Source organism: Aquarana catesbeiana, linkage group LG07, assembly GCF_042186555.1.
Source record: "Aquarana catesbeiana isolate 2022-GZ linkage group LG07, ASM4218655v1, whole genome shotgun sequence".
NCBI lineage: Eukaryota > Metazoa > Chordata > Amphibia > Anura > Ranidae > Aquarana > Aquarana catesbeiana.
In genome coordinates, this window is record NC_133330.1 from 69,138,812 (window position 1) to 69,156,754 (window position 17,943).

The 17,943-nt window shown below is 39.9% G+C and overlaps 1 protein-coding gene across 17 annotated transcripts in view; it reads right to left on the minus strand.

Moving 5' to 3' along the window:
* Positions 1-17,943, minus strand: part of CACNA1D (calcium voltage-gated channel subunit alpha1 D) — a 524,402-nt gene that overhangs the window by 79,712 nt on the left and 426,747 nt on the right. For 9 of the 17 annotated variants that reach the window (XR_012235243.1, XM_073592294.1, XM_073592295.1 and 6 more), the window contains exons 31-34: positions 4,625-4,657; positions 2,431-2,466; positions 1,751-1,879; positions 1,113-1,178 (exon numbers count right to left, since the gene is read on the minus strand). Coding sequence is in view for 16 of the 17 variants with exons in the window: in XM_073592294.1 (XP_073448395.1) it covers positions 1,113-1,178; positions 1,751-1,879; positions 2,431-2,466; positions 4,625-4,657 (264 nt within the window). In the remaining variant the exon portion in view is untranslated. The remainder of the gene's footprint in view (positions 1-1,112; positions 1,179-1,750; positions 1,880-2,430; positions 2,467-4,624; positions 4,658-17,943) is intronic. The other 8 variants (XM_073592299.1, XM_073592302.1, XM_073592300.1 and 5 more) reach the window with 2 other exon arrangements.

Consider the following 17,943-nt stretch of genomic DNA (forward strand, 5'->3'; position numbering starts at 1 on the left):
ATGTCACAGTACATGTTGGCATTCATGGTTCCCTCAATAAACTGTAGCTCCCCAGTGCCAGCAGCACTCATACAGCCCCAGACCATGACACTCCCACCACCATGCTTGACTGTAGGCAAGACTCACTTGCCTTTGTACTCCTCACCTGGTTGCCTCCACACACGCTTGACATCATCTGAACCAAATAAGTTTATCTTGGTCTCATCAGGCCACAGGACATGGTTCCAGTAATCCATGTCCTTAGTCTGCTTTTCTTTAGCAAACTGTTTGCGGGCTTTCTTGTGCATCATCTTGGAAGAGGCTTCCTTCTGGGATGACAGCCATGCAGACCAGTTTGATGCAGTGTGTGGTGTATGGTCTGAGCGCTAACAGGCTGACCCCCACCCCTTCAACCTCTGCAGCAATGCTGGCAGCACTCATACGTCTATTTCCCAAAGACAACCACTGGATAGGACGCTGAGCACTTGCACTCAACTTCTTAGGTCGACCATGGCGAGGTCTGTCCTGAGTGGAACCTGTCCTGTTAAACCGATGTATGGTCTTGGCCACCGTGCTGCAGTTCAGTTTCAGGGTCCTGGCAATCTTCTTATAGCCTAGGCCATCTTTATGTAGAGCAACAATTATTTTTTTCAGATCCTCAGAGAGTTCTTTGCTATGAGGTGCCATGTTGAACTTCCAGTGACCAGTATGAGAGAGTGAGAGCGATAACACCAAATTTAACACACCTGCTCACCATTCACACCTGAGACCTTGTAACACTAACGAGGCACATGACACTGGGGAGGGAAGTGGCTAATTGGGCCCAGTTTGGACATTTTCACTTAGTGGTGTACTCATTTTTGTTGCCAGCCGTTTAGACATTAATGGTTGTGTGTTGAGTTATTTTGAGGACAGCAAATTTACACTGTTATACAAGCTGTACACTCACTACTTTCTATTGAAGCAAAGTGTAATTTCTTCAGTGTTGTCACATGAAAAGATAGAATAAAATATTTACAAAAATGTGAGGGGTGTACTTACTTATGTGAGATACTGTATATTATTATTATAATCACATGAGCCTCTGTATCTAACAAGAACGTAATATTTGACAGCAATACGGAGAGCTTTACCTGCATGCCAATTACAGCATAGATAAAAAACAGCATTGCTATAAGTAGGGCAACATACGGCAAAGCCTATGGAAAGATGAGAATTTAAAAAAAGTTAAAAACACAATATCCTTTTATACAAAATTAGATGAAACACAGAAAAGCCACAAAATAAACAATTGTCTAAACTTGATTCTATATCAGTAAGTTAATGTGACAAATGCCCTTTGAGACTTTCTTGTCAGCAATATTGGGGAAAGATTGTCTACTTCACTGAACAATCAAGGCGGGTACTTCTGCCTTTCAGTTTTTTATACACACATAAAAGAGATTGATATCATGTATAAAATCTAATTGGTTCATGCAAATGTTTTCACAACCTTATCTCTATGAGAATGTGTAAATATATATGTACATGAAAGCAGCCATATTTGCTTATTACAGATGCAAATTGTACTTCCTGATTTGAAGTGTTGCATAATGGTTGCGTTTTACTGCTCCTTCTTACACAGACCATAAAAGGGGGGACTCTAACAGAACATAGATGGTGTTTTTAAACTGCTCATCTATGGCAAGACGAGAATAGGAATAGGTTACACACATATTTTATTTTTTTATTATTTAATGCAGACCAGTGATCACAACTACTCAGGACATACCTGGAAAGACTTTATAAATGTCCACAGCAACGTTCGAATGCCTTCACCCCTGCTTAGAAGTTTCACAAGTCGCATGACTCGGAAGAGTCGGAAGAACGTGATTGAGATACGAGCACTGTCTTCTGAGCTCTGAAAGGCATCATGAAAATCAAGCCGAGGCAAAAGAGTAGGTGGGCAGACAGAACATGGGACAGAGCAAGTGGTGGCACACAGATATAATGTTGAGCAAGAGACAGACCATGTTGGTATGTTGTAAATCTGGGGTAGACAACCTCATCAGCTGTGCTGAACTGCAAACCCATCTTTTTTAGATCAGTTTGAATAGAATATAGTACAGCAGCAGGTAAGATGGTCTAGCCTGTTTTTTTTTTTTTTTTTAAATCTTAGCCTTTTTCATTAGTTAAAGCGCAGCAGTATATTACTTAGTGTGCAAAGAGCCTGCCAAGTCGTGCCAATGGTAGGCACTGAAGCTGCACATGCTCAGACAGACTTGGCTTCCAGCTGCATTCCAGGAACACGTACATGCATTTCTCAGCCTTGATTCTCACTGAGCTAAATGAAATAAGGGCCAGTGTACCCACTTTTCCTAGATTGAATGATAAAACAGGGCAAGCTGGCAGGAAATGATACAGGATAAAGGCAAGTAGAGGTCAATCCACTCCGGGCACTACTTATCTTACCGGGTCCCCAGTGGGGCCTTGTTCTGTTGGCATAGGCTTTAAGAAATCAAGAACATTAGATATTAAAAAAAAATTTCCAGGAGGAACATGAAAAAGAACACTGGATATAGAGGCAGCAACGTCTCATGAGCAGAACTTTCTACTGGGTTTGGACCATATGATTAAATGGTTTCTGTTGCGCCAAATGAGGTTTAAAAAAATATGCCATATAAAAATATAAAGGGTAATAACAAAAAAGGGATTAAAAATTGTGTTTTTTATATTTTTTTTTCATAATGTTAGGAAACCAGTTCTCAGAATGCAAATGCCACTAATCTGATCAGCTTTTGTACTTTTACTGATTCTCTCATTCTTTTATGCTTGTGGAAGTAGTGAAACTATCCACTATGCCCAACGTTCTGAAAAACCCCTGATATGGACTTGCCAGGAGGGAGCTGTAATCACAGCGGTAACTACAGAATGCTAACTCCATACACTCTGAGGGCTCTGAGCAAACCTATAATCAAATGATAACTAAAGCCGGCTACAGACGGTTCGCACCATGTATGGGCAAGAGATCAATTAACTTGGGTATAACCAGCCTTCCATATCTTACATGCAAATATCTCTAGCGGCTGTTATATATCTATAATCTCTGTGTTCTCCCTTCCCAGAGAACGCAATGGTTGATGGGGGTCAGTGTTGATGGGAGAATTGAACAAATTTCTTTCCTCGGTTGCAGGAAAGAAATTTGCTCCTTTTATGGCCAACCTAAAAGTCTTGCTGTGTCATGTGATCTTTGCTGAAGGGCATCAGAGTTAAGCTGGGTGGCTCAACGACTGCCACTTGACCAAATTCCTAGTTTCTTGGCTATAGTGACCTTCCTATGAGGGAACCAGGGCAGCATTTTCTCAATGATAGGTAGGTATTTTAGCCTTTTATTAGTCTTTATTAATAAAGCCAAGCAATACTGTTAAAAAAAAATCTTAATTTTAATGGCCATGGCAACCTAGCAAAGGCTTGCAGAGTAAATACTCACCTGTTTCCACACACTGCTCCCTTGTTGTCCAGATTTTCATAAACTCTCTTCTTCCCCTAGCTTTATATTCTAATCTATGATAGCAAAAGCGAGCAACCTGCTGAAGGGGTATCCATGTATGGCTGGCTATGTATGGCTGGCTTTAGATAATAAAATGTCAGACAAAGTTAAAAAAGTTTGACTACTGGGGTTGATTTTTCTAAAACTGGAGAGTGCAAAAACTGGTGCAGCTCTGCATAGAAACCAATCAGCTTCCATTTTTTTTTTTATGTAAGCTTAATTGAACAAGCTGAAGTTAGAAGCTAACTGGCTACCATGCACAGCTGCACCAGATTTTGCACTCTCCAATTTTAGCAAATCAACCCCACTAGGTATCTAGAGATAATATTCAGAGAAATTGGTAAATTAATAAGATATTTTTAGATATGTATAAATTATCTTATAATTAATCCTCTATTATAAGTGTTGGCACAGGGTCATTTATTGATGTCACAGAACATTTTGATTGCTCATGAGCATTCTAACTCGCTATAAAAAGAATATGAAAGCTCGATCAACACACCAAAGCCTTTGCTTGCCCATAGGACCAACTTGAAGAGCGTTGTGGACAGGCTCTCCAGCACGATTGATCATTCCCTGTGCTAGCTGTGTCTCTTACATTTCTTTGGTGGAGTACTGTAATTATGATTCTGTATATGGGCTTTGAAACACTCAAATGTAATCACTCTTTGAAAATAAACTGGCAGTTAATTCAAGTGTTGTCACTGGAACATTATGTTTGGTTCCACAAGAAAACCATCAAAAATATGAAATGAATGTAAATAATTATATACCTAGGGTCTCTTTACCAATCCCAATGGAAGCACTGATCATGTTGCAATGCCTTGTTGTCGTTCCTAAATAAACAGATACTGTACATGCCACACCTGACCAACTCATGCCACATGCAACAATTTCATGTATGTAATTCTACAAACTTCAGACTGTTTTATTTAACAATATCAATGTATAGTGATGCAAGTTTACATTCAAAGGGAGCTCAGAGAAAAATGGGCAAAATGTAAATGACCGGAAGCAAATATAGACATTACATAACAGGAGGGAAACCTGCAAATTGTACAGATGGAAGAAAACTTTAGATAAAAATATGGCATCCTTGCGGGATCCTAATCTTACCGTGGGTGGCCCAGTTGGGTCAATTTCTGGTGGCTTTGGAAAAATTAAAAGGATTGTAAGTTGAAGGAAAGTCATATAGTTTAAGTTATGATATGGATGCTACTCCTTGCTTCTGGTGCTGAAACCAGCAAGATCTAATGACATGAACATGGAATACATGACTAGGTCATGCAGCTATCTTTAGTGTAGACAGTTTTATACTTTTCTTATCTATTTATCCTTTTTGACCCTCTTGATAGTTAAAGGACAAATATTTAAACTCCTGCATCATGCAAACTCAGGGAGACCGTTCCCATAGTTTTAGTGGTTTTGACTTCTTAAACCAGTAATCAATCAACAGCCTAGACTAGAATGACTTTTTCAACTTAAAGTGAATCTGCCATGAAAGAAGAACATGGGGATATACTTGCTGGCCTCTTACTGAAAATTCCAAATGCTTGACTATGTATGACTTCAACACTTTAATGTATAACTAAAGGAAAAACTTTTTTTTATAGTTTTGGATAGAGTGGAGAGGGATTAGAACACTTGACAGGTTTTATTGCTGTCCGTGCCCCCCGTTAAGGAAAGTCATCCTCTTGATTTGTCCTGTTTACCATTATCATTGAAAGTGAAAGTAAAAGAAAATTCCACATTTTGGGTTGTCCCCAGAAAAGTAATAGAGAGGAAATCTTCCAATGGGGACACTAGCTCTTGGTGATCTGGGGGTCCCCAAGGAATTCTCTTAAAGCTGAGCTCCACCAAAAAGGGGAAGATCCGCTTATCTGCCCCCCCCCCCTCCGGTGCCACATGTGGCACCTTTTTCATGGCAGGGATCGGGCAACAGGTATCTGCTTTTGACAGGTACCCATCCCCACTTCTGAAAGACCTTGCCACGGCGAGATCTCTCAGAAGTTCAGCCCCCTCCTCCTTTTCCCGCCACTGGGCCATTCAGAAAGTTCTGCGTGCTTCACACATGCACAGTAGGAAACCGGCTGTGAAGCCGCAAGGCTTTACTGCCGGTTTCCCTTACAGGCAATGGCGGCGGGAGCACCCGAGAGCCGATGGAAACATTGGCTGGGGTGCCGACATCGCTGGATTCCAGGACAGGAACGTGTCCCAATATTAGGGCTGAGTTCACACATGCGGCTCCTAGCAGGGGTCCGGTGCGTCCCTGTTCACCATTTTAGGTCTGATTTCCGCCCGAATTTTTGGCTGAATTCGGACCTGAAAGGAACCAAAACACGCACAGGGCTCCTGTGCAAATTCGTACCGGAACTGCAGCAGAGATATATGAACCGGATCCATAGAGAGCTGAACAAAATCTCCTGCTACTGCGAACTGGATGCGGGGAACCCGCATCAAATTCGCAATGGTGTGAACCCAGCATAAAATTCAGCAGCTACTGTATTTGTAGCTGCTGACTTAATTTTTTCGTGGGGGGGGGGCTGGACCGCCTCTTTAATTTGCAGGGATTTCCTTTCACTTCCTGCTTAGCTATGAGACAGGAAGTGAGGGAAAATCTCTGCAATTGGACACAGATGGCAAAAAAAAAAATCCTGACAGGAGTTATAAAACTTCCTTGCTTTTGCTATAATGAAAAAAAAAAGTTTTGCCTTTATTTCTACTTGAAGTCACAAGCCCGGAGGCTGCATAATGGAAATAACTGTTAAATGTGTTAGAATTCCCTATGTTTACACTTTATAGTATTGATGCTTTAATAGCATGACAGCCAAGGAAGTAGCACTCTCAAAAGGAGGGCTTAGCAATGACAGCCTCCATTGATCTCTCATGATGGGTGAACTTTAAAAATATATAATGCTGTCCAGCAGAATATCACTTTAGACAAAGTTAACAAGATTGGTCCCAAACCACAAAAAATAACGAATGTATTTGGTTAGTAATATATATATATATCTTGGTGTGCATGAATAGATTTAGCAACATTTACAGTACTTTGTGATAGTTTTGCCATTTTTGCATTATTCAAAAAGACATTACACATTACAGTACATTTTCGAAAGGGGGGGCATATTTTTCCATTTATTTATGTTACTGACTGCTCTATCCAATAAAAGAAAACCATGTTTAAAAAAAAAAGGAAGAAAGAGGACACAGATTGAAATACAGTCAACTCTGAAAAGTAACAATTCTAGAAAGACGTCATATTCACTTAAACAATTATGTAATAGAACTCCATTTATGTAGGGGATCCACTAACAGAAATAGCAGTGCCCTGCACAAAGGAGATTGTTGCTTTACAAAAGCATAAAGTTAATTAAAGGAACAGACAGTAAATGCTTAATGTATGTGGCGCCAGGAAAAGAGGTCATGAACCCAGTAAAAAAGGTTAAGCTCAAATGTAATGTAATATAATGTTCCAGTATGAATTGCAGTTTTATAAGTGACTTACTGTATATGCTTGCTGGTCATTTCTGACATACTTAAAGCTCACCTGTGTCCAGAATATAGATATTATTGTATTTACGCACATATTCTTAAAAGGTTTGTTACCCCAACACTTTATATTCCTGATATGTGCCTGCTGTACCATGTACTTGTATGAGAAGGTATCCTGTTCTATACTTTTAGTAAAATCCCTGGTGTTTCTACCAATCCCTCTGCTTTCCTATTAAAAACTGACCACACTAAGCAGGAGAGCACAGCGTGGTCAGTTCTCTAGCAATGCTGGGAGCTCAGCCCGCTCTCCTCCAATGATAAGACTTATCCTGACATGCCCCCCGTTGCACAGCCATTCAATGGGAAGCTCAGTGTACTGCTGCTTCTCCTCCCACCAGTTCTTATGCAGCTGAGAACAGAGGGAATGTGATCACTTATAAAAATGGGAAAAGGGGTATGTATAATGTTTTTTTTGTGTCTATAGAAAAATGTTTTGCCTTTCATTTCTATTTTAAACTGAATAGGTTGTTTTTCAAGGTGATGATCGTTAACAATCATTTTAAACAATAAAACATCTTTAGGGATGGTTCACACCAGCAGCAGCTAGTATGTGCTGTACACAGGTCCAATGGGCTAATTACAGCACATCAAACTGGTTATTTTTATTTTTTTCAACTTTATTTGAATATAACAATGGTATTCCATTGATGTTTTGTGATACACTGCAATAAAAAAGGTAAAATAAAAAAAGTGTTGTGAACTGGACAAACAGGACTGTTCGCTTTGCCAAGACAATTTGTCTTGTCTATGCATTGGGACAGGCTGGGCAAGGCTCCCTAGCACAGTTCAATGTACCCAGTGTGAATGGGTCAAATAACCCCTCACTTATCTATGTAGCTGAAAGCACAACTGAGAAATTAATTTGAAACCATGGCTCCTCTCCCCCAATGTTCTTAGACAGCAGAGATGTGGCAGCCTAACAGCCTTCTATTGTAGTCAAGCAACAGGTCCTTGTAAAAAGTTAGAACCTGTATACCCAAATTCAGAGTCTCCATTTAGATTTTTGAGAATTAATTTCTCCACAGTGTCAGCAACTACAGAGGTCGGGTAGAACTTTTTTGGTAGGAACATGAAAATATTAAAGAGAAATTCTGTAGTTACTTCGCCCATTCAGAGTAAAGTGACAGTGTCTGTGTAAAAGGCACAAACAAAGCAGATCATAGTTCTGTCAATAGGGAAGGCATGGATCCATGTCTTCCCCTAGTAAAAGCACCTCACACAGTGCACAAAATCACTAGCTAGGCACAGAGTTAACCCTTTGATCGCCCCTGATGTTAACCCCTTTCCAGCCAGTGTCATTAGCACGCTGACAGTGCGTACTTTTTAACACTGATCACTGTAATAATGTCACTATTCCACAAAAAGTGTCAAAAGTGTCAGTGTCCAAATTGTCTGTCGCAATATCGCAGTCCTGCTATAAGACGCTGATCACCACCATTACTAGTAAAAAAAGAAAATAAATAAATAAAAATATCCCATAGTTTGTAGACGCTATAACTTTTGTGCAAACCAATCAATATACTGTACGCTTATTAATTTTTTGTTTTTTTACCAAAAATATGTAGCAGAATACATATTGGCCTAAATTGATGAAGACATTTTATTTTTAAATTCTTTTATTGGGTATGTTTTATAGCATAAAGTAAAAAAATGTTGTCTGTCTTTTTTTGTTTATAGCACAAATAATAAAAACGCAGAGGTGATCAAATACCAACAAAAAAAAGCTCTATTTGTGGGGAAAAAAGGACATACATTTTATTTGGGTACAACGTCGCATGACCGCGCAATTGTCAGTTAAAATAACACAGTGCCATATCGCAAAAAAAATTGCCTGATCCGGAAGTGGGTTAAATCTTCCCGGAGGTCACGTGGTTAAAATCAGTTACTTTCACTGGTTCCTTTTAAAAATATTTGTCATATTTTTTTGTAAATACAGAACTGCATTAACCTGATGTTTATTATTGGCGCCCAGAGTTCACCCCATGCCTAGCCCTGTCAATTTCAAAGCCTGTATGCTTCTGTTTCTTGGTCTATATATAATTGGCTTGCAATAATTGTTTGTGACAGGTACCCTTTCCAAAAAAATAAATACAGATTTACAGAGAATAAAAAGGTTATTAGTAATCTGAATTAGTGGAGAGTGTGGAAGCAGTTAATGAGCCATGAAAGTGAGGCACTCAGTGCCTTGTGGGGTTAGCTTTATTCATCACTCATGTTACATACTTGCCTGTAGAAATTTCTAGGGATAAAATAAACATAAGAGGTGGTTAGAAGGTTCTCAGAATTGTGTCTCTTCTACTAGTAAAGTGCATTGATTTCTTAAACTGGCCACAATCTGATTGTAACATTTCTGTGCAATCACTTTTAAATTTACAAAAACGACATAATGTGATATTCTTTTAAAAAGAGATACTGTCATCTTCTCCATGATGGCAAAAGTGACAGCATCTCTGCAAAGAACTCCCTGACCCCCTTATACACGCCTTATCAGCACTCCCCAACAGCTCCTTCCTTCTCCATAGATATTCACAATACCCAGGATTTCCAGGTATGGAGGAGCATGTGACCTCCCCTATGACAGTCCTTAGGATTTTGGGGATTGGCCCCAAAAATGTCAAATGACTTGGGGAGTGACTTCACTGTTCTCCCAAGTCACCAACACCAGCTGATTCAGTGCCGGCTCCAGAGGAGGAAGGATAGTGAGAGCTTGCTGGTAGATGAGAATAAGGGGGTCAGGAGAGGACCATTGTAAGGACAATGTCACTTTACCCAGTATGGCAAGATGACATTGGCTCTTTAATTAGAGTGGTTGTAAAACTCAGGCATGAAATATAAAGAAAGAATGTCCCTCTATAGTGTGTCCCAATTAAGAGAACTAAGTGTCATTTCTGTTTGCTGAACAAAGGTTCCTCTGCTATCAGCATGAAGAATCACTTCTGACAATTTTTCCTGACACCAAGAGAAAAAAAAGGTGACAGGGGAGGGACCTCCACCAGATTGACAGCCTCAGCTCTGTTCCGTGTGCCTTGTAAAGGGGGAGGGGGAGCGAGGGGGGGGGGTCCCTTCCCTCCAATCAGGTCTCAGAGCTCTGCTGAGTGTAGTTGCAGCTCTCCGCCCCCCTTTTTTTGACAGCTCCACAAGCTTTATAAATGCATCTCTTTCAACTAATGTAGAGAAGACTGCAGATAGACAGGTTAATTTTATGTACGAGGATTTGTTTCATCTCTGTGTATCACCCAAGGCCACTCCCTTCACTGGGTATATGCAAGGGTTTACAACCACTTTAATCAATTTAGTGTGTAATTAATAAGGCTGACCTTGCACTACATAGTTAAGGGTAAGTCTAAAGGTGATTGTTACATCATAACTGTCAGCTTTACATTTAAATGGGGTTCTATGATCATGGCTCATTAAGAACCAAAGCATCAAACAAGGTGATATCTGGTTGTCAAGATAATTGCATTTGTTAGGTCTTATGTGACATGTGATATGTGACATGCATAATATTACAAGGGTCCTGGTGATGAGTGTTCCCAACAATATGCATATAAAACCTTCCTTAACCCTCTTAAATTTCCCATTCACTGGGATCCAGACTGGTGATGTTATACACTCTATTTAATTAGTATTTATCTATTGAATAGATGTCTATCTTTCTCTTTTGATACTGATTATGATAGTGTATTAGTGCTCCACTTAGTAAGAGAAGTTTGGTAGTATGTCCTATTAGAGATTTATCTAGATAAATTTACTATTCAGATCTTTGAGGGTTTCTCATTTTTAAGTTAACCTAGATTAATATAATTAATAGGCTCATTCAATTTTGTATTTTATATAACCACTGCACATTGCCACATTTATATGTATTTTATAGAACCTTTGTTAATGGTTGAAGTTATATCATTTGCACTATATAGAATTAGTAAGGTCTATTCTCACTTTGATCCAGTTTCTACTAAATAGAGGGACAGCCCAAAGTTTATTTTTTATATTATAAAAAAATATACACAGACCTATCTGCGTAGATTGCTTTCAGAATATTATTATATTGGATTTTAAATGATGTTATGGGTTTGGTATAGTAATCTTTTCGATTATTAAGGATTTTTTGATATATATGATGCATGGTATACATCAAATTTTCTGGAATGCGACTCGTTTGAGACCTTTTTTTTTTATTTATGGTCTTTCTTGTGGTGGGTATGATAGTGCTATAAGAAAAAAATCTGAGTTTACGAAGTTATAGCCCAACTCTGGCCAAATATTACCAAAAAAATTTAAAATTTGACTTTCCCAACCGAACCCTTTCTTAGAAACAATACAACCCTGGCATAGCTACCATTTATGTGGTGGACACAAGTACTAGATAAGCCTATCCTGGCTTCTATTAAGGGTAACAAAATACCCCCAATTCCTAGGAATAAGTCTACCCTGTATTAGGAAAATTCCAATGAGAATATCACTTGCTCCTTGGCCTGGACCATGTACTGTCTTGGTCCTGCTACTCTTTACATTAACACATGGAGGAATAACTCCCATCAAAGATATATAATGCATATAATGGATGTAGAGAGACAGTATCAGTATTCTATCCAAAATAAATGCCTTGGTGCTCCACACAAAATAAATAACGCAGGAACAGGTAAAGGTGGCACTGGAACAATGATGTGACTCCCCGAAGGATTGGTGCAATAAAGCGATTATATCCTTGTTGTTCTCTTATGGAAGTCCTTTGTGTGCCTATTGTGTATTAATGTATACATATAGTATATTCATATATGTGTAAATATATATATATATATATATATATATATACACATATACATACATACATATATATATATATATATATATATATATATATACACACACACACACACACACTGCTGTGCAAAAGTTTTAGGCAGGTGTAAAAAAATGCTGTATGATAAGAATGTTTTCAGAAATAGAAGTGTTAATCGTTTATTTTTATCAATAAAAAAAATGGAAAGTAAATGAACAGAAGAGAAATCCAAATCAAATCAATATTTGGTGTGACCACCCTTTGCTGTCAAAACAGCATCAATTCTAGGTACACTTGCACACAGTTTTTGAAGGAAAAGGTAGGTTGTTCCTAACATCTTGGAGAACTAACCACAGATCTTCTGTGGATGTAGGCTGCCTCAGATCCTTCTGTCTCTTCATGTAATCCCAGACAGACTCAACTATGTTGAGATCATGGCTCTGTGGGGGCCAAATCATCACTTTCAGAACTCCTTGTTCTTCTTTACACTGAAAATAGTTCTTAATGACATTGGCTCTATGTTTGGGGTCATTGTCCTGCTGCAGAATACATTTACACTCCTCCCTGATGGTATGGCATGATGTATAAGTATCTCCCTGTATTTCTCAGCATTGAGGACACTGCTGATCCTGACCAATTCTCCAACTCCATTTGTAGAAATGCAGCCCTAAACTTGCAAGGAACCTCCACTATGCTTCATTGTTGCCTGCAGAGACTGAATATTGTACCACTCTTTAGCCCTTTGCAGACAAACAGCCAAATATTTAAAATTTTGACTCATCAGTCCAGAGCACCTACTGCTATTTTTCTGCACCCCAGCATCTATGGTTTCCTGCCGACCCTGGACTGCTTTGTGTGCCACTCAAGCTCACTATTGATCTCAAGCATTCCGCCACTGGGAGTGCCGACACGGGAGGGAGATTGTCCCAGCTCCTACATTCAAAGGCAGTAAAGAAAGGACTCCCTGAAGCTGCACATCCGTGTTTTTCCTATACTGGGTGGATCAATAGCAACCTCAGCCTGGACTCCTACCAGGCCACCCCCAATGCGTGTTGGGGAAACGTGTTGGGGGCGTGGCCTGGTTGGAGTCCAGGCTGAGGTTGCCATTCATACATCCTATGTTTTCCTGCATAGTCGAGTTGCTTCGCCTTGTTTCCATGTCAGAGATATGGAATTTTGCCTGCGATTCTTCAATGAAGACTACTTCTGGCCAGACTTCTCTAGACATGGGACTGCTGGACATCTTCTGATGTTGAAGAGGAGTAAGCATGATGTGTCTTTCATCTGCTGCATGAAGTTTCCTTTGGTTGATCACTGCATTTATGGTCCTCAACAATGCCTGATCAATGGTGTCCTCAATGTTGAGAAATACAGGCAGATACTTATCCATCATCCCAAATCATCAGAGAGGCATGTGATTGGCCCCATATTTATTCTGCAGCAGGACAACAAACCCAAACATACAGCCAATGTCATTAAGAACTATCTTTGGCCATCTAAAGAAGAACAAGGAGTCCTGAAAGTGATGGTTTGACCCCAACAGAGCCCTGATCTCAACATCATCTCAATATCAAGTCTGTCTGGGATTACATGAAGAGATAGAAGGATTTGAGGCAGTCTACATCCACAGAAGATCTGTGGTTAGTTCTACAAGATGTTTGGAACAACCTACCTGCTGAGTTCCTTCAAAAACTGCGTGCAAGTATACTTAAAAGAATTGATGCTGGTTTGAAGCCAAAGAACAGTCACACCAAATATTGATTTTATTTAGATTTTTCTTCTGTTCACTCACTTTGTATTTTGTAAATTGATAAAAATAAACTATTAAAATATATATTTTTGAAAGCATTCTTATGCCGCGTACACACGATCGGACTTTACGACGGGAAATTTTGGATGTGAGCTTGTTGGCTGAAAGTCAGATCGTATGTATGCTCCATCGAAAAAAATTTTTGTCGGACTTTCCGCCAACTAATGTTGGCTAGCAGGCTCTCAAATTTTCCACCAACAAAACTTTGCTGTTGGAAAGTCCGATCATGTGTACACAGGTCTGTTGCACAAAAGTTCACGCATGCTCGGAATCAAGTACGAGCCGGAAGCGCTCGGTCTTGTAAAACTAGCGTTCGTAATGGAGATATCGCATGACTACTGAACTTCCTTTTTCTTGGCTCGCCGTACATCTTGTACATCGCTACGTTTGTAATTGTTGACTAACATTTGTGTGACCGTGTGTATGCAAGACAAGTTGGAGCCAACAACCTTCAAACAAAATTCCACGGTTTTGTTGTCGGAAAGTTCGATCCTGTGTACGGGGCATTACTTTACATTTCTTCAGACCTGTCTAAAACGTTTGCACAGTAATATACAGAATTCTCATCTTCATATTATGTTATATGCCATAGATAAATAGAGGGTCTGCTATTTCTCACCTCTCTTTGTCATTAATGGTCCTTACTATGATGGATAAGTTCAGTAACTCATGAGGTTGGTGGGTGGGGGCGGGGCAAACATTGATATTCATGATCCAATTGCACTTTGTATAATAAAGCATCCCAGGTTACAGTCAGTGGAAAAGTGGCCATACATGGATCAAATTTTGGCCTGTTTAGCAGCAACTGGACAAATTTTGATCCCTGTACGGGCAGGCTGGTTGCACAGAAGTCAGCCTATCAGGTTTTTCCCAAATGATCAGTGCTCCCAACTATAGCCAGCAACACTAATCAATGTGTTCTGACGGCGGGAAAGGCTTCCCGCCGTCAGAACACAATAGCGCAGTGGGGGTGATTACCCCATCCACCTTGAATGTGTGGATGGGGGAATAAGATCTTTTTTTTCGTTCAACCTGCTGGTTGAACGGAGAAAGAAAAAAAATCATTAATGTATGGTCAACTTTATTCCTTTGCAAGGCAAGACTTCTTATATGATAAACAAAGTTCCCCCTATGTAGACAATTAAAGCTGCAATGTAGCTAAAACCTTTTTTTTCTCTACAGCCAGTTACTTTACTTACCTGTAATGAAGTATGTCCCACAATGTGCAGGCTGCTGGATTCTGTAGAGATCTTCACTGTAGGGCTGCCCTGTCCTCTTCCTACTGCTGAACTTTCAAAGCTGTGGGGGTTCACAGCTCAGGTCTTCAGCCTCAGCTACACTAAAGGTAATCTGACAGGGACATACCCTCTCCTCCATTGAGAAAAGTTATTTTACTGATTACACTGCCTGTAACATGGTCTGTGAATGGCAGAGAGAATCCTGTGACTGATAAGACTCTCTCCCATTCACAGATCCTGTTATAGGTAAAGTGATCAGTGAAAGAACTTTTCTTAATGGAGTAAGTTTTTCAGCAGGAAGAGGCAGCCCTGCAGTGAAGATTCAAAAAAGTCCTGCAAAAAAGTCAAAAAAGTCCTGCAAGCCACATCTTTGGAGAGCTGTAGGAGCGGTGTATTTACCGCTCCTAAAGCGCCTCTTCCCATTGAAAACAATGGGGCAGCACTGCAAACCCGCCGGCAATTTGTGGGCAGTTTTAACCCTTTTTCGGCCGCTAGCAGGGGTTAAAACCTCCCCGCTAGCTGGCGAATAGCGCTGCTAAAACGACGGTAAAGTGGAGCTAAATATAGCGCCGCTTTACCGCTGACACCTGCCCGCCTCAGTGTGAAAGTACCCTTATTTGTGAATTTTAATGAACAGAAATGTTTACTTTGAATTAAAACTTATCAGAATGAACAACATTCTTTGCAGAGAAGGATAACATTTTAGTTGCTTACAAAAAATTAGATTTGCCATTATCAAGTGTTATGTTTTCCTTTGAACTTTTTTTTTTTTTTTTTATGGTGCAATAGCACATGGAAGAAAATCAAAGGCCTTTAGATAAAAATACCCTTTAACACCTCCTTGGCTTATGCCCCACTGAATGCTGATCTGTTGAAATCAACAAGAAATCCTCCACTATACGTCAGGTCTATGCACTGCAAGGAGCAAAGGATAGAGCTCCCCAGGTAAATCCAGCACTTGGGATTTGGACTGCAGAAGTACAGTAAATATCACTCTGCGGGAATTATTCTGAAGCCAGTGGGTTACTAACACAAACAGTGACATCTAGTGGCTAAATAATGTAATGATTTGATGAGCAAGAGGGACACTTCAAAGCATACATCTACTGTATGTACTCTCCTACCAAGCTCCCAGTAAGACCCCTTTCACACTGAGGCGCTTTTCAGGCGCTTTCACGCTAAAAAAAGCGCCTGAAAAGCTCACGAAAACTTATTTCCATTAAAATCAATTAATGCTTTCACACTGGGGCAGTGCACTAGCGGGGCGGTGAAAAAAACACCCCTCTCCATTGAAATGAATGGAAAGCTCTTCAAAAGCACCTGAAAAAACGCTTCAAAAGCGCTTGAAAAGCTCTTCAAAAGCGCTCAGTGTTTTACTGGCAGTTTAGAAGTGCCTCAGTGTGAAAGGGGCCTTACCCAGACCCTGAAGAATGAATGTGCAAAACAAAATTATCGGTTAAGAACACTTTAATTTTTTTTTTAACCAGAACTTTTCCTTTTTAACAGGGTAAGATACCAAGCCCAATAACTTAAAGTGCGGATGAAAAGTATGTACTATGTAATTTAACACTTTTGGTAATTTAAAAGTACTATTTATTTATTAGGGGTTTGTACTCAGACTAAAAAGATGTAAAATTAGGGAAAGAGGGACAAAGATTCCCTTCTAAAAGAGGGAATGTCTCTTGAAAAGATGAATATATGGAACCTAAGAAATGTTATCAAAATGTTCACAATATAATGTAATATCAGTATGCAGGAAACATGCAGTAACGTGTATTTAAATCATGTTTTTTTATGTTCAATAAATTTTTATTCGTTTCCAAAGTACAAGGCATTTCCATGAAAGAACAAAAACTGACTACCCTGCAATCCTATTTCAAATGAGGTTAAATATCTTGTCGCTGCCCCGCTCAAAGCCTCTGTAAGCCATAAGTACACAACAGTCAAAGGAGTCGGCACCTCCATAGGTTAACCTGTCAAGCTGCCGGCTCCTTTGACTGCCATTTCCATAAAAGGTAAATCCATATATCATTTTAAATTATGTTTATACAAAACGTGTTGCATTGATTACTTCTACACTTCTGGCTCAGTAACAAAGCATACTGTTTACAGTCCCCAGCTGATATTTAAATGTGATATCCACTTTGAGGCTGGGTTCACACTGCCGTACGGATCGGCTCACAGCAGGGGTCCGGTACGCCCCTGTTCACCGTTTCAGGTCCAAAATATTGGGCTGAATTTGGACCTGTAACAGGACCAGAAGACGCACAGGACTCCTGTGCAATTCCCACTGGAGACGCTCCGGAGTTGCAGATCCAATTTGCAACAGTGTGAACCCAGCCTTAAGCTATCCTGATAATCATGATTACTATATATTTTCATTGCACTGTCTTATGACAATAGATATGCTCAGCCACTTATAGTTTGTGATTCTGCTACACCTCATAAATCAAAATGTCAATATCTTTGGGAGGGATTTATCAACACTGGAGCAGTCAGAATTTGAAACCGCTGTGCATGGCAACCAATCAGCTTCTATCTTCACCTTAACCCAGTAATATAAAAATAGTTCATGCCCCCCGCAGTGCCCACAGCTTATAAATCTTCTTTTTACATTAAAACACTGCCACTTTATACCTTTTTGGCTGATCTGTATACCACGTCACGTGATAAACTGCGGGGTATGTCTGAGTGCTGAGTGTTCAGGTAGGAGGAGATTTCCACTATAGCCTGTGTCCTCTTGCTGTTATGAGAGGCGGATCATCCATGAATCAAGATGTGACATCCCACCCACTGTGTTCTTTTTTATTTACTGGGCATAGAAGAGGAGGAAGGGACTGGGCTGTCGTTTAGGATCTGTATACACGCCCACATGTGTGATGTCATTATCAGACCAGAAAAACTCAGCTCAACAAGGAAATCTCCAGCAATAGAGACCAAACTGAGCATGTGCAGCTTTACTACCCTCACTGTGTCTTATCTGGCCTTGCCAAGAGAGACCCTGCAGGAGGGGGAAAATCTGACCATACAGGATCAAAGAGCCTTTTTA